Source organism: Ailuropoda melanoleuca, chromosome 7, assembly GCF_002007445.2.
Source record: "Ailuropoda melanoleuca isolate Jingjing chromosome 7, ASM200744v2, whole genome shotgun sequence".
Lineage (NCBI taxonomy): Eukaryota > Metazoa > Chordata > Mammalia > Carnivora > Ursidae > Ailuropoda > Ailuropoda melanoleuca.
In genome coordinates, this window is record NC_048224.1 from 60,309,463 (window position 1) to 60,334,799 (window position 25,337).

General features: G+C 52.1%; 1 protein-coding gene across 1 annotated transcript in view; it reads right to left on the reverse strand.

The window, feature by feature from the left end:
* Positions 1–25,337, reverse strand: part of PNPLA7 (patatin like phospholipase domain containing 7) — a 69,269-nt gene that overhangs the window by 28,106 nt on the left and 15,826 nt on the right. The window contains 9 exon segments of the mRNA XM_034664901.1: positions 3,092–3,205; positions 3,760–3,883; positions 4,646–4,777; positions 6,087–6,292; positions 7,879–7,956; positions 18,895–19,041; positions 19,158–19,258; positions 23,859–23,999; positions 24,640–24,766. Coding sequence (XP_034520792.1) covers positions 3,092–3,205; positions 3,760–3,883; positions 4,646–4,777; positions 6,087–6,292; positions 7,879–7,956; positions 18,895–19,041; positions 19,158–19,258; positions 23,859–23,999; positions 24,640–24,766 — 1,170 coding nt within the window.

Sequence of the window (25,337 nt, forward strand, 5' to 3'; positions counted from 1 at the left end):
CCTGAGGAGCACCACCTCCCACACGGGAGCAGCTAACGTGGAAGGGTCCCAGCACACAAGTGCCGCCCGTGACGGGCCGTGCGGTGCCAGGGCCCCACCCACGGGGATGGTCGGCAGTTTCTGAAAAAGGTCAACGTAGGTCTACCCTCTGACCCAGCAATGCCACTCTCAGGAAGCCCTGAAGAGAAATGAAAAAGTGTGCCACAGAGACATGCACAGCAGCCTTTCCATACCAGCCACACGCTGGGAACAGCCTGAATGTCAGGACAGGTGAGCCAGTGCAGTGCACAGTGGAATACTGGTCTGCAGTAAAAGGAACACGCTGAGACACAGACCTCAGATATCACGCCAAGTAACAGAAGCCAGACAGAAAACACTGTGTTCTGTACTATTTCATTTACGTGAAATCCAAGAACAGACAGAGACAGTGATTGGGGGCAGGGGAAGCTGGCTGGCAGCAGCCCCCCTATGGGGCCCCTTGTGCTGGAGGGCACAGAGCAAGCCTGGGGTCTAGGCAAGGCCAGTACCTGTGGGAGAGCACCCATAAGCCCTGGCTGCTCTGAGTGGTGGTCAACCCAGCAGTAGCCAGAGAATGAGGGACAAGCATCAGGACAGGCCCTGGGCTCCTGGGAACTTCTGATGGGGAAGTCTGTGGACCCCCAGGGGAGTGGGTATGAGCAGAGGGTCTTTTTATGGGTCCACCAGGGAGCAGCCCGGCAGAAGGAAGGGAGGAACGACGGGGGTGGGGGGTAAACAAAAGGGGAATGAACCATGAGAGACTACGGACTCTGGGAAACAAACTGAGGGCTTCAGAGGGGAGGGGGGTGGGGGACTGGGATAGGCCGGTGATGGGTAGTAAGGAGGGCACGTATTGCATGGTGCACCGGGTGTTATCCGCAAACAGTGAATCACGGAACATTGCATCAAAAACTAAGGATGGTGACTAACATAACATAATAAAAAATTAAAAAAAAAAAAAAAAAAAAGAGGAAATGGCCTGGCTCACTCTTGCTCCCAGTGACCCCGTACCTCCCAGTGGCCCGCAGACTGGCCCCAGCCACCTCCACAACCATCCTGCCATTCATAGGAGTCTCCTGGGGTTTAGATCCAGGCCCTCATATTTGAACCCAGGTTACCCCAAACACCACAGGCTGGCAGAAGTGCTAGCTGAGGGAGGGAAGAAGGGGGTGGCCCTCCCTAGGTGGGTCTCAGGACAGTGGCTTGGGGCCAGGCTGGGTACTGCCAGGTCTGGCAGGGGCAAGAGCAGCATGGAGCTGGAAGTGGCGGGGTGTGAGGGGATGTCAGCAGCCTAGTGTGGGGTAACACTATGCAGCAGAGTGGGGTGGTCCTGAGGGAGGGATGGCACACACTTCTAAACAGCTCAGGATGGGAGCAGATGTTCTCACTGCTGGAGAGGGAGAGGCTGGCGTGGGAAAGGAAGACCGTGGAAGCTCCTGGGATGGGCCCACTGGGCAGGCCTAGCTCCACCAAAGGGACCAAGGGTTCTAGGCCAGAACCGCACAGGGCACAGCAGAAGGACTCCAAGGGGCCCTCAGGGACCAAATCTGGGGCATGAACATCCAAATGAAAGATGACAGTAAAGGACTATGAACTAGCTAACTGGAGCCAGAAATATGGTGGCCTGCCAAGAGGGTATGGCCCTTTCCCTGGGCCAGCTCCCTGTGCCCAGGACACTGGGCGGCCCAAAGGAGAGCCTCCTGACGTGGCCCCCTGGGCTGCTTCCCCAGGGAAGGCACTCTAAATCGCTCACAAAAAGACATCCCTTCCCTGGTTTCCAACTGGAAAGACCTGCCCTGTGACGGAACTGGGCCTGCCCACGTGGGATGCAGCAGGGCCTCCAGCCAAGTCCTGCAGTGGCCCGGCCTGCTTGCAAAGGCATAGCTTCCCGACCGGCTGTGCCCTTAGGAACCTTGCTGCTACAACAGGAGGCGGCTCCCTGCAGGGAGCAGGGACACCACAGGTGCGCGGGGGTCTCGACTCTACCGCCGTCCTGTGGGCTAACATTCCTTTTTTTTTTTTTTTAAAGATTTTATTTATTTATTCGACAGAGAGAGAGACAGCCAGCGAGAGAGGCAACACAGCAGGGGGAGTGGGAGGGGGAGGAAGCAGGCTCCCAGTGGAGGAGCCCGATGTGGGACTCGATCCCAGAACACCGGGATCAGCCTGAGCCGAAGGCAGACGCTTAACCGCTGTGCCACCCAGGCGCCCCTGGGCTAACATTCCTTAAACACGCCCTAATCAAATCATATTTTTTAGAGTTGATTTACTCATATGTAGAGTATTTGTAGCTATGGCACTAAGAGAAATGACTGAAAGTTTGCTTTTCTGCATTTTTTTCAACTTTTGGTATTAAAATTAACTTCATAAAACGAACTGGGGGATTTTCCATGTGTTCTAGAGCAGAGAGGCTCGTGGGACAGGTGCACACGGTGCTGAGGAGGGAAGAACAAGCCATCTCTTCCTCGGCCGGCAGCTCCGCCGCTGACCCGTCTCCAAACCCGAGCTCAGCGGCTCTCCCCTGTCCCTGGTGGCACCCCTACCACTTTAAAGCAGGGAGGCCATTCCAGAAACCAGCCACGCTAACTACCCCAGAAGCAATACAGACTCCCCTCCCTCTGCTGCTGGCTGCCGGCCACTGGCCCCAGCTCCGTCGGCCTTCTCCAGATTCCGAGGTCACCTTTCCCGGATGCAGAGCAAGGAAGCCCTGCACTGTGGAAACTACATGCTCCTTGTGCTTACTCCTGCCTGTCCTGAGACTCCTCGCCGGTTTTAAACATCACTTGGGACATCACTCGTCTTATGGGATGGGCCAGGCACGCTTCACTCGCTGGGTCCCCAAGTCCGCCTCCTGCCTCCTGGCAGTGCCCAAGTCACCTGTCGCAAGGCCCTTATCCCCACATGCTGGTCCACACGGACACTTCCTTTAAAACGTGCAACCTGCCTGCTCTAGGTCACTGCAATCTGCACCTCAGTCTGGTACTTAGAAGGACGCAGCCCAGTGCCTGATAATCCTGAGCTCACGGTCTGGACGGGCTGCTCCCTGAAGGCAGCCGGCAGCAGTAGCGCTCACCTGTGGGTACCTGCGCTTGATGGATGTCAGGGCTCCTGTCGGAAGCTTGGCCAGCTCCGAGTCCCGAACGGCGTGCACTGTGGTCGCCCTGGCCTGGTGGGTGAGCGTCTCCACCTGCAGAAGAGAGGCTGGGGAGACACGGCCATACTGCTCACGCCCCCCCGCTGACTGCACTCTGAACCCAACCAGAAGGCAGAGCACATGGCAGCCCTCCTGGAAGGTGGTGTACGGGGGGAAATGGGAGAAGGGCTAGTCTAACCACCCCTCGCTGCTGGAGAAGCATCCGTGAGAGCTTGCAGGAGGGCGTGCTGCCAGCAGCACTGGGACCTGGGGTCAGGCACCAGGAAGGAACCAGGCAGCTGTCCCTCAGCCGGGGCCTCGTCCTACATGCAAGTCTCAGAGGAACCACCTTGAGGTATGTTTTCCTGGCAGGGGCGAAGGGGCTGTTCCAGGTGCCCACCCCTGGCCAGCCGGCTGCTCTCCCTGGAGACGTTCAGAAGTGACTGCCTAGGTGGGAGCACGCAAGTCACCCCCCAGGAAAGGCATGACCCAGATGAGGGGGGTAGGAGCCCTCCTCAGGTTACCTCCAGGGCTCCCTCCCCCTGCCCATGTAATGGGCTAATAGTCACCCCAGGGCAGGGCATGGTGAGGAGAGAGACTGGCCCTACCACACCGATGAGGTCTCCACGGCCATACTCCCCCGCCAGGCGCTTTTTGCCGTCGTCCTTCCGGATCACGGAGCGTAGCCGGCCACTGAGGACAATGTAGGTGCAGTCTGACTTGTCCCCCTGCCTGCAGGGACAGAGGCTGTCAGGAGTGGAGGGGCAAGGCCAGGAAACCCTCCACTATTTGAGGTGGGGAAAAAAAAAAGAATGCAATCTTCTCACTGTATTTTTTTGTTTTGGAAAATATGGTTACTTTCCATTAAAAAATACATATGCTTAGGGGTGCCTGGGTGGCTCAGTCGGTTGGGTGTCTGCCTTCGGCTCAGGTCATGATCCCAGGGTCCTGGGATCGAGTCCCACATCGGGCTCCCTGCTTAGCAGGGAGCCTGCTTCTCCCTCTGCCCCCCCGCCCCGCTTATGCACACGCTCTCTCTCTCTCAAATAAATAAAATCTTTTAAAAAAAAATGAAGTATTTAAAAAAATAAAAATACATATGCTAATATGTAAATGGCTTATTGTGATTTTTAAATAAATGATTAAATATGTAAAATGTCCTTAGTTTTAATTTTCAATACCGTGAAAATCGATAGCTGTAACCCGCATGTGCGTGACCCTGGATGCAGCCGCCGCTGTGACACGGAGCTACGGGTGCCCAGACGAGATCACAGGGAGACACTCAGCACACGAGCACCCCCATCGATGCCCCTTTAACGGCACCTCTGCTGGACCATCTCAAACGACAGTGTGGATTTGCAGGGAATGACATGGAAGGACGCCCGTGAGAAAGCGTGTGACGGGTGTGGTGACCTCAGGGAGCAGAGCTGCGTCTGTCACAGGCACCGTCTCCCCGGTGCAGAGGGCAGAGACCTGCACCCCCGCGGGCCCCACCTGTACACTGCGCGCCCAGCCTCCACCTCCATCCAGTCCAGCGCAAAGTCGATCTGCCGCACGAAGGACGACACCCGCTTCACCACAGTGTGCGCGACGCCCAGGACCACAGTCGGCTGCTTCCGCATAATCCTGCCGAGCCAGGCCAGAGTCACTCCTGCCCCACCACGGCCTAGAGCCAATCCCACCAGTGCTACCCCCTCCCTCCAGGCCACAGCACTTGAAAGTTGGAAGGACCCACACCCCCATTTATCAAACAGTGATGCCATGTAGCACATGACAGAGACATGGGCCCAGGGCCAGGACAGAGCTCGGTGCCCACTCAGCCACCTGCTCCATCGTGGCCCATGTACACCCAGTGGCCAGCAGTCCTGGGCCAGCCCGCGGAGCCCCCTGCCTGCTGCATCTACCCCACAGATGTACTCGGAGCACAGGCCTCACATGGGGGCTCGACCCCAGTAGTGGGATGCAAAGTCCCTGCCCCCCGTGATGTGCCATGAAGTCCAGAGTGGCTGGGGAAAGGGGCTGAGAGGGGGCAGAAGATTGAGGATGAGGCTGAGAGGTCGGAGGGCAGCGACCACGTGTGGTCTTGAGCCGGGAAAGGTGGTGGGTGGATCCTGGGCATGACGGGAGGCTCTGGCCTGCAGGAACACAATGGACTTGGTTCCCTGGTCGCCATGCGTGAACAGGCTGCTGGTGGTGAGGCCAGCAGCAGGGGCATGGTCAGTTCAGGGGCTGCAGCCGGACTGGGGCCACTCCAGGACTCGGCCCGAGCGATGGGCAGATAAGAGTCACTAGTCACAGAGTAGACAAAAGAGGGAGTGGGAGCAAAGTGGGGAGAAATCTACAGTTCAGCTTTGGTCAACAGATTAAGGAAGCCCCTGAGGCACCCCAGGGCGATGTCAAGACACCAGGCTGACACACAAGCCTGCACTTCGGAGGGAAGTTTGTGGGGGAGATATGAATTCGGTACATAAAGGCCCAGGATTGGATGAGATCACTCAGGACACCAGATAATGTCTACAGGGCAGGAGCTGCCTGCAGCAGGAGACTCACACTGTGAGCACACGCACGCAGACACACACACAGGGGAGTCAGGCAGGAGACCAGGCTGAGGACATGTGTGGGCCTGGACAGGGGGGACGGGGCTGGCGAGGGTCTGTGCCCAGGCTTAGGGGTGATGTGGACTGTGTCTTCCTAAAGACGAGTGGGAGTCCTCCTGGGCTAACCCGCAGCGCGACACCCCCGTCCTGTACCTCGCCCCCGCCCTCACAAGACACCCCTCGCCCTTGTCCCTGGGACTCCCATCGCAGGCATGAGTAGGGCCAGAGGCAGGACCTGGAGAGGTGCCTGACGTGGGCCCCACCACAGCCACCACCTGCAAAGGAGCCACCCAGGCCGGCCTGGACTCATGGCAGGTCAGGGCCCAGTAGAGACTCACTCATAGAAGTGTGCCTTGGAGATGGAGAGAAAGCTGCAGTCCCTGTTGGCCTTGATGGTGAAGATGAGGGGCTCTCCCGTGAGCACAGCCAGCTGGCCTACCATCTCCCCGGGGCGCACGATGAACAGGCAGGTGTCTTCCTCGCTGTCAATCTTCCGCTGGTACACGTGCAGCAGCCCCGAGACCACGAAGAGGATGTTCACGTCCTGACCAAACAAGGGGTGTGGGCTGGAGACCATGGGGGCTCTGCCACAGGCTGGGCTTCTCCTGTGCCTGCACTGTCTCGTGTCACTATTCCTGGGCCCAGGCTCTCCCAGGAAAAGTGTCAGCAGGGTCCACGGTTTTATCGTTTGATCGTCAATCACAGGAGGTCAATTCTTTAGCGGCACTGGGCCTAGCCTGTGGCAGACGCATACACCCCCCACACGTCAGCGGGCCTGTGCGGACACGCGTGCTGCCAGGCAGCTGCTTCCCAGGCTCTGTGGCCCTGCTGCCCAGGAGACAGCCATCCAGGGCCTCCAGACGTGCTTCCTTCTCTCTCCACGTGGCCCTGCACACATCACACGTCTACCAGGTGCGCCTACGAGACCAGTCTGATGCCAACCTCAACTAACCTGTGTCCATCACCTGGCCTCTCTCCAGACCCGCTCACCCTGCTCTAGTCGGACCACTCCTCTCTGCTCTGAGCAGGGGGGCCAGTGCAAAGCTCTGGGAGGCCAGGAGCAGACAAGCTGGCTCTATACCCCGTGCCCCCCCGCCACAGCCTCTGAGGGGTCCCCGGGTGCTATGCACCACGGAAGGCCGTAGTGAGGACTGACGCTGACCAGCAGGCGCGGGCTTTCCTGACCCGTGGCCCAGACTAACCAGGCACAACACAGTCAGCCAGCAGTCTGCTTCCTTTGGGGAAAAGGAAGAGCCTTTCCTGGTCATGGTACAGACAAGAGGGAAGAAGGGGGAGAGGGAGAGGCAGCGACGCTGATGCCTTCGGACAGCCTCAGAAAGTTCCCCGGGGGCCTGATGTCACCCCGCCCCCCCAGGCTGGACCGCGACGCCTTCCCCATCCAAGGCCCACAGGCTCCTGCTGCCTGGGCACATCTGTCCCCCAAGTCCTGTCCCTGGGTCTGCACAGCCAGCCGGGATCACCTGGACCCTTACGAGACAGGAGTGGAGGGCCCAGGCTCAGTCGGCTCTCCCAAAAAGAAAGACCTGTCTCATCAAAGCCACTCTAAAAGCAAACTAGACAAAACACGGTCCACCATGCTAGTGCCGGAGCCAGAGAAAACCCAACTCCTGCAGAGGGAGACACACAGACCATGCCAGCACCAGGGCAGACGAGCTCCCCGGAGGGCAGACGCTGCGGAGATTGTCTTTGCCTGCCCAGCAGAAGGCGGCTTTCAGAATGAGAAATAAGGTTCATTTCATTAAAAAAAATCATTTTTCATCTGTATTTGGATTTGAGAATTGAGGAAAATAAAAGCATCTCTTCTGCACCTGACTGTGAGATCAGTGGTGACTCTCGTACAAATGTACGTACGTGTGCGTCTGTGAGCGTGGACATGTACCCTCCCCGCGAGAAGGACAGGCTGGGTGATTGGCAACATGTCTGCAGGCACTCCCACAAGCCCGGGGTAAAGAGTGCCCCAGACACGGGGATGACAGGCTCTGCATCACACGTCCAGCGTGTGCCTAGGCTGGGCCACACGGAGGCCGCCTCCTCAGGGTCCATCCAGCGCTGGTTACAGCACTGGGCAGGCCTGGGCGCCACTCCCTCCAGCTGCGGCCTTTTGCTCACCTGGTCTCCCTGCTTCGACACCACCGTGCCCCCCGGAACATGGAGAAGCGTCACCCGGCCATCCAAGAGCGAGGGGTCCTAAAAACAGGAACGCAGGGGTCAACACAAGGAGGCTGGCCCTGGCCCCCACGAGGAACACGGACACGCGCTCAGACCCCCGCCAAGGTGGACCCTGCACAGCCACGCACGGCAAGCTGGTACCATCAGCACAGGACGCCCAGTCATGGGGCCCCGGGGTCTTGTGAGCTCTACCTGCAGGAGCGCAAGTGGGCTCCCACAGAAAATGGGGAAAAATGCCCCTGGGTCTCCAGCAGAGGGAGGGAAAGGAAACATTTTGAAGCCCCCAGAGTATTCTGTTCTCCACAGGCCTGTGCTCAGGGGAAACTGCTGGGGTCCATCAGGGCTGGAAGGGGAGGTGGGGGTGAAACAGAATTACGACCCAGGCACACAGCCCTTGCTGAAGACAGACCAACATGGGCCGCCGCGTACCCTGCTCCCCATGCCTCGCCGCCCCATCACTCAACATCTGTTGACTGCAGTGCCTTCGCTTTCTCTCCTCATTAATTATAAGTTTAATATAACAAATGTCGTTAAAGCAGCAATTCAAAACCATGAATCTTTTCAAAGGTGCACAGAGCTATTAAAGGTCAGCTGGCAGTAATGCGGCTACTATCTGGTACGGATGAAATGCTGGGCTGTGGAGTCAGGGTATGCTGCCATCCCAAGGGAGGAAGACACCCCTTCTCCCATTCCCCCTCTTCAAGCCCAGAGCCGAGAGGAACCCGACAGGCCTAGAAAGCAGGCCTGGGAGGTGGCTGTACTCCTGGAAGCCAGGCAGGAGCCACAGAGCGGATCCCAGGTCCCACACCCCTGCTGTGCTGGGCTGGCTTCTCAGCTCCCCCTCCAACTGGCCCCAGGTGGGGGCTTCCGTGGCAGCAACTGTGGGGCTGAGAAGGGCATGCACCCAACCCCAGTGACTCCCTGCCTGGATCACGCTAGAGAAGCAGAAGGAGCCCACAGTTCCTTTGACCAGGGACGTCACGTCCCGCTATCAAGAAACAGCCACAAGGCACACAAAAAACACAAAACACAGAAGAGAGCGAGCAGCCCCAGAACCAGACTCAGACCTGCCGGGGGTGTTGGAACCCTCACACCAGCATTTTATACAACTGTGGTTAATACAGGCTAAGGGTTCTAAGATGAAGTAGACAGCACACAAGGATAAACCGAGGCAGAAATGCTGAGAACCGAAGAGAGAAGCTGGAGATAAAGACAGGGTGGCAGAAATGAGCCCCTTGACGAGCTCCTTTGCACACTGGACTCGCCGAGCAGTCTCGACGCTTGAAGACACAGCAACAGAAACCCTGAAATTGAGAAGCAAGCAAGCAAACAAAACTGATAAACACAGAAGAGGATACCCAAGGACTGTGGGACAACGACAAACGTGTAACATATGTGTGACGGGAAGGCCAGGAGGACCCCCCAAATTAATGTCAGACACCAAACCACAGGCCCAGCCAAGCAGGACAAATGCCAAAAACCCACACCAGGCTTAACTACAGAAAATTAAAGATAGGGGTGCCTGGGTGGCTCAGTTGTTAAGCGTCTGCCTTTGGCTCAGGGTGTGATCCCCGCGTTCTGGGATCGAGCCCCGCATCAGGCCCCTCCGCTGGGAGCCTGCTTCTTCCTCTCCCACTCCCCCCACTTGTGTTCCCTCTCTCGCTGGCTGTCTCTCTCTGTGTGTCAAATAAATAAATAAAATCATTAAAAAAAAAAAGAAAATTAAAGATAAAGATCCCGGAAGAAGCCCGAGGGAAGAAACACTTGACCTAAAGAGGAACAAAGGTAAGAATGATATCTGACTTCTCCTCTGGACGCACAGGAGCAAGAAAAGAGTAAGTCGAATATTTAAAATGTTGAGAGAAAAAAACAACCTAGAATTCTGTACCCAGTGAAATCATCCTTCAAAAGTGCGGGAGCAATAAAGATGTCTAACAAATGAGAACCGGGGACTCGGCTGCCAGCAGACCTGCCTCGCATGATGTTCAAAGAACCCCTTCAGAGAGAAGGAAAATGATAAAGGTCACAGCCATGGATCTCCACAGAGAAAGAGCACAGGAGAATCCAGCAAAGGCAAAACAAACACCTCATTGTCCTTCTTCTTTGTTTTCGTTCTTAATTTTATTTAGTGATTTGGCAGAGTGCAAGCGAGCAGAAACAGGGGGAGCGGTAGGCAGGAGAGGGAGAAGCGGACTTCCCACCATGCAGAGAGCCCAACGTGGGGCTCGATCCCAGGACCCCAGAATCACGACCTAAGCTGAAGGCAGACGCTTCACCGACTGAGCCACCCAGGCGCCCCTGTTTTTGTTTTTTTAAGATTTTATTTTTAAGTACTCTCTACACCCAGCGTGGGGCTTGATCTCACAACACTGAGATTAAAAGAGTCACAAGCTCCAGGCGCCTGGGGGGTTCAGTGGTTAAGCATCTGCCTTCGGCTCAGGTTATGACCCTGGAGTCCCAGGATGAGTCTCACATTGGGCTCCCTGCTCTGCAGGGAATCTCTTTCTCCCTCTGACCCTCCCCCAATTCACGCTTTCTCTCTCTCATTCTCTCTCTCAAATAAATAATACCTTAAAAAAAAAAAGTCACACACTCCCCTGAGGGTGGCCAGCTGGGCAACCCTCCCTGTCCTTATTCTTAACTGATCTTCAATACAGCAATGCAACAGCACCGCCCGTACTTGGTATGCATGCTACGATGTCCCGGGGTGGCAGGTCAGGGTTATGTGGCTCCAAGTTCTCACACTCTTCAAAGCAGTATAGTGTTTAAAAGGAAAACTCCCTGTTTCCCTACACACTGAATACGTCCAGCCACACGCAGGGGCTTTCTGTTTCCCACGCGGGGCAGGTCTCCGGCTCTCTGCGACACCTGCTGGGCAGCCTGCAAGTCAATCCAGTTTTGACCCCACAGGTTGGGGCTCCGTCCCACCAGACTGCCCCCACTTCAGATGCCAGTCCCAAGTAGAGGGTCCCCAGGGTGCACACAACTTGGCTACACAAGGGACTGGCTATGAATTGAAGGTTCCCACAACCCTCTCCTCAAGTTCACAGAACTCAGGGAAACATGCGTGTGCCGTCGCCGGTTTTGTTACATGGGGCACGAGTCAGGAACAGCCCAGTGGAAGTGATGCATAGGGCCGGGTATGGGGGGGAAGGTCGTGGAGCTTCCGTGCCCTCTCTGGGTGTACCACCCTGCCCACGTGGGTGTGTTCACCCACCTGGAAGCTCTCTGACCCCCGTAGTTTAGGGATTTCTGTGGTGGTGTCAACACATAGGTGTGATGGATTATTAACTCAGTCTGCAGCCCGTCTCCCCTCTCTGGAGGATGGGGGTAGGGCTGAAAGTGCCAAGCTTCTGACTGTGGCTTTGTCTCTTCTGGTGACCAGCCCCGTCCAGAGTCACCTCAGGAGCTGTCAGGAGCCGCAGACAGAGACCAATACATATATTTCTGATTATGTCTCTGTAATTTGAAAGTGGACTAGGGTTAGGGGTAAATGTATCTTGCAAATTTAGGGCAACCACTAAAAAAGTAAAAAAGGAATGTAACAAACTAGCTAAAAAAGAAGAAAAAACAGATCATATAAAATGCCCAATCAAAATGACAAAAAGCAGAATAGTGGTAGACAAAAATAAGAACAAAAAACAAGGGCAACAAATAGAAAACGGTAAGCAGTGTGGTAGATAGTAACCCGATTATATCAATAATCACCTAAACATCAATGGTCTGAATGCACCAATTAAAAGACAAAGATTGTCCGACTAGCCACAACTGCATGTTGTCTCCAAGAAACCCACTTTAAATGGAAAGACACACACAGCTTGAAAGGAGATGAACAGAGAAAGACCATGTTAGCACTAACCAAAGGCAGCAGAAGCAGCTCTGTTCATTTCAGATGAAGCCTACCCCAGAGAAGGAAGATTAGCAGGGATGACGGGCATCACATAGGGATAAAGGGTCAGTTCTCGAACACGTAACAACCTGGTACGTGGTGTGTGCATGCCTGACAGCAGAGCACGAACCTGCACGAGACACAAACTGACAGAACTGCCGCGGAAGTAGACGGATTCCGTGCAGCTGCAGCTGGCGGCAGAAAATCAGGAAGGGCACAGCGAGGTCAACAGAACCATCCAACAATGGGGCACAATTCATAGCTATAAATTGCTTCGTACAAAAGAGCGGAACACAGTCTTCTCACGTGCAACATTCTCTGAGATAGCCTGTATCTTCTGCCATAAACCCCATCTTCATAAATTTAAGAAAATGCTAATCATACAATGTCTGTTCTCAGAGCATGTGGAACGACACTACAAGTCCTAACAGAAAGATAAATGGAAGATCCGAAAATACTTGGAAATTAAACAACACGCTTCTCTTTTTTTTTTAAGATATATTTTTTAAAGATTTTATTTATTTATTTGACAGAGATAGAGACAGCCAGCGAGAGAGGGAACACAAGCAGGGGGAGTGGGAGAGGAAGAAGCAGGCTCATAGTGGAGGAGCCTGATGTGGGGCTCGATCCCATAACGCCAGGACCACGTCCTGAGCCGAAGGCAGAAGCTTAACCGCTGTGCCACCCAGGCGCCCCAAGATTTTTTTTTAAGTAATGTTTACACCCATGTGGTGCTTGAACTCAATCCCAACAATCCCGACGATCAAGAGTTGGACACTCAACCCACTGAGCCACCCAGGCACCCTGAAACAACATACTTTTTTAAAAAGATTTTTATTTATTTATCTTAGAGAGACAGCGGAGGGGAGGGGCAGAGGGAGAGAAGCAGACTCCTTGCTGAGTGCAGAGCCCTTATCAATAAAATCAGTAAGCCCCTAGCCAGACTAAGAAAGAAAGAAAAAAGAGTAAAACTTATTAATACCAGAAATGAAAGAAGGGGCATCACTATAGATGCCAAGCAAAGGAAAAGGAAAATGAAGGAGTACTATGAACAACTCTGTGCTCAACGACTTGGTACCTACATGAGATGAGCCCACTCCTTGAAAGACACATTCCACCAAAATTCACCGAAAAAAAGAGACTATCTGAATAAGCCTATTTCTATTAAGAAATTTAATCAGCAATTACTAACCTTCCAAAACAGAAAGCACTATGTCCATATGGGCTGGTTTACCGGTACATTCTACCAAATAGATAACAAAGAAATTCTATCAATTCTCTATAGGGGCGCCGGGGTGGCTCAGTCAGTGAAGCCTCTGCCTCAGCTCAGGTTGTGATCCCAGAGTCCCGGGATTGAGCCCTGTGTCAGGTTCTCCTCTCAGCAGGGAGCCTGCTTCTCCCTCTGCCCCCTGCTCCTACTCTCTCTCTCTCTCAAATAAATAAATAAATAAAATTTTTAAAAAAATTCTCTACGATCTCTTTCAGAAAACAGAAGCAATTCTTCTTAGCTCATTCTATGAGCCCAGCATTTCCCTAACACCAAAACCAGACAAAAACGTTTCTAGAAAAAAATAGACCAATATCTCTCAGGAACACAAATGCAAAAATTCTCAACAAAGCATTAGCAAATCAAATCGAACAACATATAAAAAGAACTATACACAACAACCAAGTGGGATCTGTCCCAGGTATGCAACGCTGGACCAACATTTGAAAATTAATTAATGTAATTCATCCCATCAACAGACTAAAAAAGAAAAATCAACATAGTCATATTAATAGATGCAGAAAAAGCACTTGATAAAATCCAACATCCAGTCATCACAAAAGCTCTCAGTAAACTAGGAATAGAGCGGAGCTTTCTCAACTTGATAAAGACTATCCTCAAAAAACCTACAGCTCACATCACCTCATCTTAATGATGAGAAACTCGAAGTTTTCCCGCTAAGATCAGGTACAAGGCAAGGATGTCACCTCTCACCACTCTTTTTCAACATTGTACTGGAAGTCTGTGGTAATGCAATAAGGCAAGAAAAGAAAATAAAGGGGCGCCTGGGTGGCTGAGTTGGTTAAGGATCTGCCTTTGGCTCAGGTCATGATCTCAGGTCCTGGGATAGAGCCCTGCACAGGGCTCCACGCTCATCAGGGAGCCTGTTTGTCCCTCTTCTGCACCGCTCATGGTCTCTCTCAAATAAATAAATAGAATCTTAAAAAAAAAAAAAAAGGAAAGGAAATATAACGTATACAGATCGGGAAGAAAGACATAAGACCATCTTTGTTCTCAGATGAAGTGATGATCTATGTAGAAAATCCAAAAGAATCAAGAAAAAAACTCCCACAACTAGTAAGCAATTATAGCAAGGCTGCAGGATAACAGGTTAATACACAAAAGTCAATTGCTTTCCCACATACCAGCAATGAACAAGTGAAATCTGAAATTAAAAACACAACAATATTTACATTAGCATTCATAAAATGAAATACTTATGCATAAGCCTAAAAAAATACATGAAAAAACTACAAAACTTTAATGAAACATATCATAAAATAAAGAATTGGAGAAATATTCCATGTTCATGGATAGGAAGACTGAGTATTGTCATGACGTCAGTTTTTCCCAACTTAATCTACAGATTCAATGCAATCCCATCAAATCCCAGCAAGTTATTTTGTAGATATCAAAAAACTGATTCTAAAGTTTATATGGAGAAGCAAGAGTCCCTGAATAACCAACACTTCCATCCAGAAGAAGAATAAAATTAGAGGTCTGACACTCCCTGACTTAAGACTCACTATAAAGCTACAGTTATCAACACAGTGTGGTATTGGTGAGATGTTGACAAAGAGATCAATGGAACAGAACAGAGGACCCAAAAATATATCAACAGACCAAAAATATAAATGGAGTAAACTGATCTTTGACACGGAGCAAAGGCAATAAAATGGAGAAAATATAGCCTTTTCAACAAATGGTATGGGAACAACTGGACATCCACATGCAAAAAATGGATCTAAAGGGGCTCCTGGGTGTCTCAGTCGGTGAGGCGTCTGCCTTCGGCTCAGGTCATGAGTCCAGGGTCCTGGGATCAAGTCCCCCATTGGGCTCCCTGCTCAGCGGGGAGTCTGCTTCTCTCTCTGCCCCTACCCCCCGCTAGTGCACGCACGCTCTCTCTCAAAAATAAATAAATAAAATCTTTAAAAAAATGGATCTAGATACAGACCTTATACCCTTCAAAAAAAGGAACCCCAAATGGATCACAGACCTAAGTGCAAAATACAAAATAAACCCCTAGAAGATAACACAGGAGAAAATCCACATGATCTTGGGTTGGAAGATGACTTTTTACGTATGGCACCACGGGCATAATCAATGAAGGAACATACCACCGCACACCTGCTGGAATGGACAAAATCCATTAACGTACAGAACACTGACCACATCAAATGCTGGCGAGGACGCGGGGCAGCAGGAACTGTCGTTGAAGGCTGGGGGACATGCCACACAGTGCAGCCACTTTGGAAAACAGTTTGGTGGTTTCTTGCAAAAACTAAACCTACTTTTACCATAAAATACAGCCCTTGCACCTCTTACTATTTACACAAATGAGCTGAAAATGTAGGCCCACATGGACATTGACAACTGCTCAATCCTAGAAGCAACCAAGATGTAAGCGAACAGATAAACTGTGGTCCCTTCCAGACAACGGAACACCATTCAGTGCTAAAAAGAAATGAGCTCGCAGGCCATGAAGACATGGAGGAACCTTACAAGAGTTCACGGCAAGTGAAGGAGGCCAACGTGAACAGGCTATACACTGTATGATTCAACAACATCGTGGAAAAGGCAACACTACAGAGACAGTAAGAAGACAGGGGTTGGAGGAGAGACGAACAGGTGGAGCAGTGGAATTTTAGGGCAGCAAACTACTCTGCGTGAGGCTGTCCCCACAGACATGTGTCACTGCATCAAGCCCAGAGTGCGCACCACCAAGACAGCCCTGAGGTAACACTATGGACTTTGGGTGATGAGGACATGTCTACTGTATCGAACGCCTCACTGGGCGGGGGTGTTAGTACCGGGAAAGGCTGCACATGGCGGGTAGAGGGGGGACAGCAGGTATACAGGAAATCTCTGTATTCTTCTCTGTATTCTTCTCAGTTCTGTTGTGAACCTGAAACAGCTCTAAAATATAAAGTCTGTTAAAAAAAAATGAGCAAGTAGTGAAAAAACCCATTTGTGATATAGCTGAGGAGAGGTGAGACTGGCTGCTGGGTGGACTGTGGTGCAAGGCCTTTCCCACCTGTGGGCTGTGAGGATGGCACTGAAGTCACGCGCCACTGCTCAGTAGCAGATTAAAAAAAAGTAGACATTCTTGAACCACACAACGGAGTAACCAAACCTAAGAACTCAACACACAGATTTAACAGCAAATTAAAGACCATAAAAAACAGAACACATACGTCAAGTACAAGGCCTTACAAGAATATGGAAAATACACAAAAAAGGGGTAAGACAGAAAAGATAAAGGAGAACATACATTCCGTAGAGTCTTTGAAGGAGAAGAGAGAGAATGTGCAGAGGCAACATTTGAAGAGAAAATGCTGAAAATTTTTCAAAAGGAATTCAGAGGCCCAGTCTGAAAAAGCCCAGAGTTTCATGTAAGATAAACCAAAGAAATCCATGCCCAGTTCTGAAATTGCAGGAAGCCAAAGACAAATATCTTTTTTTTTTTTTTTAAGATTGTATTTATCTACTTGAGAGAGAGAGTGAGGAAAAGCAGGGGGAGGAGGAGCAGCAGGAAGAGGGAGAAGCAGGCTCCCCGCTGAGCAAGGAGCCCAACACGGGGCTCAATCCCAGAACCCCAAGATCATGACCTGAGACGAAGGTAGGTGCTTAACTGACTGAGCCACCCAGGTGCCCCAACAAAGAAAATATCTTAAAAGCAGCAAGAGGAAAATTATTTTCAAAGGAGGAAAGACCAGCACACGACTCTTCACGGCAACACTGGGGCCGGGAAAGGTGTGCGGCTGCCAACTCGTCACCTAGAGCTCCCGTCAGTGAACCGTCCTGTGAGCAGGATGGCAACTGCAGGAAGTCAGCCCACTGCAGCCTCTGTGTCCCTCCGGACAGAAGGCAGGGCCCCTGGCTGAGAGCGTGGCAGACACAGAGCAGCACGAGGTACAGCGGGAAGCTCTTGGCTCCTTTCCTCCTCTAGCCCCCAACTCTGGCCTTAAAGCTGACCCAGTTGGGCACAGAGGACAAAAATGTCATGAAAAACGCTCTTTCCGATGAGTGGGCCAGGAAAGGCAGCTCCTGTGAGCAGGGAGGGTGTGGGAGGAAGGCCTCCAGGAGGGCAGCCCCAGCGGCAAAGCTATACTGCCATGCATGTCCACCGAAAGTAGTGCCAGGGAACAACAGAGGACCCCCCAGACAGGCTTACGATGGGGGCACAGCTGACCAGCAGGAAACACCGGACTTGCCAGTGTGGGTGCTGGGCCAACCAGGAATCCACGAGCAAAAACATACGTATTCAGGGGTGCCTGGGTGGCTCAGTCATTAAGCGTCTACCTTTGGCTCAGGGCCTGATCCCAGGGTCCTAGGATCGAGCCCCACATCGGGCTTCCTGCTCCACTGGGAGCCTGCTTCTCCTTCTCCCACTCCCCCTGCTTGTGTTCCCTCTCTTGCTGGCTGTCTCTCTCTCTGTCAAATAAATAAAATATTAAAATATATATATATATATATTTTATATATATATATATTCAGACTCCTTCCTTTCATCCTGCACAAAAACTAACTCCATCTCTTTAACACCTAAGAAAGGTAAAGCAATAAAACATTTAAACAACAACACAGAAAACATCTTTACGAAGTGGGAGTAAGGAACTATTTCTTAAGCAAGGCACAAAAAGCACTAACCATACAGAAAAAGACTGGTAGTTTACTGTGTTATAATTAAGAACTTCTGTTCACCAAAGGTACCATTTGGAAAGCAAAAAAGGCAAATATTAGAGCAGATTATGTGCAAGAGCTATAAGCAACAACAGACTCTCATTTAGAAAATATGAAGAAACCCTGAAAGTCAAAAAGGGAGACAGAACAATGGGCAGAAGTCTCAAACTGTTGTCCCCCAAGAGGCAGACGAAGCAGAAACGTGGAAGGCGCCCGGCCCTACTGGGAATCGAGAAAATGTAATTAAAACCGAAAGCTGTACTCAGCACCGTGCCCATATTTATCTGAAATGGAAAAGGCTGGAAACCCGGATTGCTGTCACGCACGCAGGGCCAGGAGCCCCCGATCTGGGCGAGAGGTGACGCACAACCCCGGGGGCATGGACGCGCGCGCATCCCTCCACAGCGTGGACAAGGGGTGGGCACGGATGAGCGCATTCCTGCGCTGGCACAGCTTCTGGGACTGGCAACCATGTGGGCAACTCACAGACACGACGCCAAGCAAGGCCCAGCGGGCCCAGAGGACACGGGATGAATCACACACAGAAAGTCCCCATGCAGGTGCAAGGCAGTGGTCTTCCCGGGGAGGAGGGGCTGCCGCCACGGAGGGCACACACCTGGTTTTGGGAGCTACTAATAGTTTGGTCCCTAGCATGGTGGTTCCATGGGCACCCACATTTTTCTGTATACAAGGTATTTACAGCTCTTTAAAATGTGAGGGAAAACGGATAAAGAAAACACGGGCAGGTGATGAACAGTCAGGAGAGCCATGGCTTCTAACCCTTGTGGGGCATCCTGGGTGGTGTCGTCTGCAGAGCACACAGGACTCACAGCCCCTCCCCTGCCACCTGCAAGCATGCGCGGGAGGGCAGGGATGTGCTGAGAAGGTGCCAGGGGAGGGTGTGCAAAGCCACCGGCACAAGGGCGCCATCCTGAGCACCCCCAGAGGGAGCCCCGCCTCAGGCAGGGGCTGTGGCACCCCGACCTGGGACACGATGCCCAAAAGGAGTGGGTCCTTAGAAGGACAGTCTGTGGGAGTCAGCACCTGCCTCTGCGGAGACTGTGTGTGTCTCCCTGCTCACCCCAGCCAGAGAGAAGGCAGGGGGGCAGCCACTTACGTCCAGCTTCATCAGGGTGAGCAGGTCCTCCTTGGCGGCTCTGAAGATGGCATCCGTCTTCCTGCTGGAGACGGTCTCGTCTGAGTTAGTCTCTGCGTAGTGGAAGACTGCAGAGGGAGTGTCTGCCACAACCACGTTCTTCTTGGCCTTGGGAAGAGCACAGGCAGCGTGATCAGAGGGACGTGGCAGGGGAAAGGTTCCCACAGGAAGTACTAGGTCAAGGCAGAGCACAGCCTGAGGGAGGAGAGAGGGTCCCCGCCTACCTTGCTGGCCACGGCACTCCCAGGGCGTTCCTCTGCGTGGAGGAGGACCCTGGCGCGGTCACATGCCATCCTCAGCTCTAAGGCAGCTCCCGCTGTGCTCCCTACAAATGGAGGGGACTCAGGACGCTGCGCTGGCCTGCCCGGACACGCACATCCATACACATTCACAGAGGGCTGGCTGAGCTCTCGCCCCGAAGGCAATGCAGCGCAGACCCCGGGAGGGGAGACTCCGATCGCTGGAGTGAGGCCACTGTGCTGCCATGCATGCCCTCTTGTAACCCACGACCAATTTTTATTTTATTTTTTAAATTAAAAAAAAATTTTTTTAAGATTTTATTTTTAGGTAATCTCTACACCTAATGTGGGACTTGAACTCACAACCCCGAGATCAAGAGTAACATGCTCCACTGGCTGAGTCAGCCAGGTGCCCCCACAACTAACTTTTAATCCTGAGATACTGTGTATTCATAGTATTTCCTATAATGTCGTTATATTATTATTTAACAATGTAGTAATGTTATATATTTTAACATTTTATTTTATTATTGTTAATAAGCCCAAGTCATAGGATACCAATATCTATTTTGAAAATAAAACCCAGGGACGCCTGGGTGGCTCAGTCCGTTGGGTGTATGCCTTCGGCTCAGGTCATGATCCCAGGGTCCTGGGATAGAGTCCCGTATTGGGCTGCCCACTAGGCAGGGAGCCTGCTTCTCCCTCTGCCCCCCTTCTCATGTTTGCGCTGTCTCTCTTTGAAACGGATGAATAAAATCATAAAAAAAAATAAAACCCGGGGCGCCTGGGTGGCACAGCGGTTAGGCGTCTGCCTTCGGCTCAGGGTGTGATCCCGGCGTTCTGGGATCGAGCCCCACATCAGGCTCCGCTATGAGCCTGCTTCTTCCTCTCCCACTCCCCTGCTGTGTTCCCTCTCTCGCTGGCTGTCTCTATCTCTGTCGAATAAATAAATAAAATCTTTAAAAAAATAAAAATAAATAAATAAAAATAAAACCCAACCGGGGCACCTGAGTGGCTCAGTCGGTGAAGCATCCGACTCTTGACTGTGGCTCCGTCGTGATCTCAGGGTCCTGAGACTGAACCCCGTGTCGGGCTCCATGCTCAGCACAGAGTCTGCTTGAGATTCTCCCTCTCCCTCTTCCCCTCCCCTCTGTGCGCATGCATGCTCTCTCTCTTAAATAAATAAATCTTTAAAAAAAAAACTAGTATTAAAGATAAAACCGTACCACAGTCCATGATTAATCCATGCATACGGTAAAGGTTACACAGTCCTACACGACGCCGTTCTTATCATCAGTTTATGCACATCACACATTGTAGAGACAGCTAGCAACACTTACAATGTTGCCCTCTGCTCTTTGCAGACACACGTCATATCTGAGGGCATTATCTGTAGGGACCAGTGGGAGGGTGACTGTGCCTATGTGTGTCTGTGGAACTGGGTGATCCGTAGTCAAACTTTATCACATGTGGATAATACTTTTAGTTATCTGTCACTGAAGCTTTTTTTATTTGAAAAATTTGCTAAACACATTTTAAAAAAAAAAATACGGCAGGTCAGCTGAACAGCCATATGGCAAAAAAGTATACTGTGTCTCATACACACTTTAGACAAAAGAACCAATCCGAGAGGGATAAATATAAAAGGTAAAATGTTAAATCTTACAGGCAGATTTCCTAAACAGGACACAAAAGCATTGATTACAAAAGAAAAAACTCAAAAAATTGGACTCTATTAAATTAAAAAACTTCTATTCATCAAAAGTCACATTAAGAGGGTGAAAAGAGCAGAAAATATCTTCAATACATATATCTCACAAAGGATTCATACAGAGAAGATCTAAAGAACTCCTATTAATCCATACGGATGAATGATGATCTAAGAGGAAAGCAGACAAAAGACTGTGCAGCCCACTCCCAACAGAGGGGGCAAGTCCCGGGGCTCAGGAGTCATCAGGAGGACAGGGGTGCGGCCAGAGAGAGGCCTGGTGGGCCAGAGGGGCCGAGGTGAAGAAGAGAGGAAGCAGACAGTGGGCAGGGGCAGGGGGCTTCCCGCAAGACGGTGCGGCCTGTCAGCAGCACTGACGCACAAGGCCAAGAGCGCCTGAGTGGGACAGAGGACTGAGTCACTAGGATCTAACCGCTGAGAGGGACGCATGCTGGGGGCCCCATACTGGACAGCACAGTCTGAGGAGGGCGGTGGAAGTACGCATCAGGACGGGCACCCAGAAAACCGGGGGCAGTGTCTCCTGAGCCAACAGCGTGCACTCTATGACCTGGCAGTTCCAACAGGAACACGTATGTGTGCTCAACAGACACGTAAATGCAGTGAAGCCACACGACACATCGCTACCCACCGCCGAGAACAGGTGCGTGTTGCTGCACACAACACGTACGGACATCAGACACAAAGCTGAGCCGAAGCCACCGGACCCTGAGAGCAGCTCGAGCTGGGGAATTCGGGAGAGCGGAGAGCTCTGGCGGGACAGGTGGCAGAGCCTAACATCCGTGCCGGTGGGAACCGGAGCGGGTGCTCTCTGCGTCTGGGCACAGCCTCGCAGGCGAGCTCAATTTATGAGAAATCCTCACACCGCCCGTTTACGGTTTACACCTTCTGTATTCATATTATACAACCAAAAACAGTTAATGAAAATTGAAAACAACCTGGTGTCCGTGAGGAAATAGGCATATATCCCAGTAGAACACAAAAGATGCCTAAAAAGTAGATCCAAGCAATGAAATATCCAGAACAGGCAAATCCAAGAGACAGAAAGCAGATCAGTGGTTGCCCAGGGCTGGGGCAGGGGGTGACGGATAATGGGGACGCGGTGTCTCTACTGGCTGACAAAATGTTTTGACATTACATAGTGGTGATTGATACACAATTCTGTGAATATGTTAATGAATCATACACTTTAAAAAGGTAAACTCAATGGTATGTGAATCATATCTCCAAAAAGCTATTACTAAAAAACAAAAAAAAAGCCACGTATATTCAGAAATTTGACACCAAATGAAGACGGCACCAGAAAAGGCAATGGGAAATGGAAGATCGTTTTGTGAATGGTGCTGTGTAAATCACCACCACACGAAGTGAGAAAAGGCTGGATTTCTGACTTTGAACACACACGAGCAGGAAGGGCAAACAAAGGAGCCCTCAGTGCGGAAGGGGAAGCACACAGCTCACGGAAGAGGATCTGGGAGAACACGCTTACGAGCCAGTGAATCAGGAAAGAACAAGGAGGAAAGTGCCAAACATAGATCACAGGGTGTGCAACGGTTGGTTTTCAATAAAGGAGTACCACGGTTCCTGCTCTGTGACGGTCCACAAGCCTGGGTCTTTTTTTTTTTTTTTTTTTAAGATTTTATTTATTTATTTGACAGAGACAGCCAGGGAGAGAGGGAACACAGCAGGGGGAGTGGGAGAGGAAGAAGCAGGCTCCTGGCAGAGGAGTCTGATGTGGGGCTCGATCCCGGAACGCTAGGATCACGCCCTGAGCCGAAGGCAGACGCTTAACGACTGCGCCACCCAGGCACCCAAGCCTGGGTCTTCTGACAGACGGAGACCAGAAAAACGCATCGGAGCAATTACAACTGATGAAGGGTCTCTATCCAGAGCATATAAAGAACTAATGCAAATCAACAATACGGACTCAGAAAACCCTGCAGAAAATGAGCAGAGAATAAAGGCAGACAATTCTTTTTTTTTTACTTTTAAGTAGGCTCTGCACCCAATGTGGGGCTTAAACTCAAAACCCTGAGATCAAGAGTCACACGCTCTACCGACTGAGCCAGCCGGTGCCCCTAAACAGACGAATCTGGAAGAGGGAACCCAAATGGGTCTCAAATACACCAGATGATGAAACTTGCCTACAGCTCAGAAAATGCGAATGAAAACAACAGGAGCTTTCTAACGTAAGAGCAAAATTCGAAGGTGATAAGGGGCGAGCTAGTCTGTGCAGACTGCGGGCTGGACGCGGGAATCCCTGGGAGTACCGCAGGGTACACTGGGAGACCATCCAGGCCGCAGCACACAGAGGTGACCAGGTCCCCATGGGGGAGGTGCTCCAGAGAGGGTCAGAGAGCCACTGAGAAAGCACGGCAGAGGGCGGGGAGGAGCCGGCACAGACAGCCCCTGGAGAGTTCTGCCTTTTTTTTTTTAAGATTTTATTTATTTATTTGAGAGAAGAGAGACAGAGACAGAGAGACAAAGAGCAAAAGTCGGGGCGGGAGGCAGAGGGAGAGGGAGAGGGAGAAGCAGACTCCCCACTGAGCAGGGAGCCCAAGGCAGGGCCCAGTCCCAGGACCCTGGGATCATGACCTGGGCCAAAGGCAGATGCTTCACTGAGCGAGGCCCCCTGGTGCCCTGAGATCTCTGCTTTAATGAAAGCAGATCCCGGTGGCAGCTGAGGGGTTAGAGGGCCTAGGAAGTCCATTTCAGTGGATGATGCCACACAGCGGTGTGCTGGTGGGCACAGCCCAGCACAGGGGAGAAAGGATGGCACTGGAGATGCTCCTGCAGCAGGGGTATAATGGGGCAGTGTAGACAGAAGCCCACGTGATGCTCGGGGCAGCAAGACGCTCGCCACTGCATTTAATCAAGCCAGCGTGTGGGCATAAGGTTCTCTGGGCCTGAGAGCTTGCCCACCTATAAATGCTTCAAGCTCAGGGTGCCCAGTGCCTTACCTGGTGGAGCAAAAGGGGTCTGGTCACCTGCCTGGGCCTTGCTGAGCTCATCCAGGATCTCTTCGCGGACAGAAGGCAGCGGGAAGGACTGGCTCCTCTTCAGCAGAGGCCCAGAGGCTGCTGCACGGCTGCCCCCTCGATCTGCTGGGAGGAGATGGGCGGGAAGGAAGGCCTCTGTTCCCACGGCAGTGCACAGACCTCATGTCTCAAGGCCCTCAGGCCACAGCCTCAGCACCCACACCCACCTGCCGAGGGGAGTGGTTAGCCAGCCAGCCTTGGACACAGGCGGGCTCTGCCTCTCCTAGGCCTTCCTGAACTGACTTGCCCCTTGCTGCCAGCCGCTTCCACCAGGCTGAAGCCTCGCACGTCCCCTTCCCAGGGACTGTTTTAGTCGAGGTGCCCACCTGAGCACACCTGGCGTGAGCCTGGCATGCTTCGGTGCTTCCCTGGCCCCTCAGGTGGATGAACCTAAAAACACCGAGCCACACAGCTTTATTTCACTAGTCCATCAGCCACTTGTTTGTAAACACACAGGGGACCTATCCCATATTTGCTAGCATGGCTACGTGTTACACAGTCACCCTGAAGGTGACTTGTAGCCAAGAAGCCTCAATGGACAGTCTCCCTCCCCACATCTAGGACCCTCTGGAGAGCTCAGAGCAGCATGAAGCTTGGAGTCTGCTCCCTGAATGGCTTTCCCCTGGAGTCAAGTCTTCCCTCAGAGATGGGGGTGACGGGAGGGGGAGGGCTGGGAAGCTGGGGACCAGTCTGGGGGCAGTACCTGGGTCACAGGACTCCTGGGGCCGCAGGGGCCTCTCGAGACGATCCTCGGAGCCACAGCATGCCTGCCTCTTGGTCTTGCCAGCAGCCACACTGGCCACAGACACCAGGGGGATGGCCTGGCTCTCCTGGGGTGTGAGAAAGCAGCAGGTGCTCCAGAGGCACCCCTGGGCTAGTTCTCTTGGCAGCCACACTTGGGAGAACAAGAGGAGTGGTGACCAGCACAGAGACCAGCTGTAAGCTCAAGGCAACAAAAGCCCAGCTTGCTTTATCCTGGCAACTCTATAGAGTTTAAATGATGGCCAACATCGTTAGAAGCCTTAACGCTCCTCACAAAGATGAAAAGTAATGCAGAAAACAAAAGGGTGTGCCCTAAAATACCAGTAAAGAGAGATAATAAACCCTAAAACCCCCCAGAACTCGGGAGAAGCCCCAAGTACAGTGCTGACCCCAGAAATGAGTGATCAGCGCCCAGGCCCCTCCAAGCGGGGCCCGCGAGGGTCCCATCTAACCTACTGCTCACAGCAGCTCTGGGTGGAGCAAGCTGACTCCTCCGCCCACAGCGCTGGCAGGAGAGAGTCCCAGGGACAGGAGGGGACCGTCTCCACTGGGCTGGCAGGCAGCTCAGAAGCCTGTGCCAGGTGAACAGCAGGAAAGGGGCAGGTGAGCTAATGGAGCAAGGCGACCATAGAGATCACA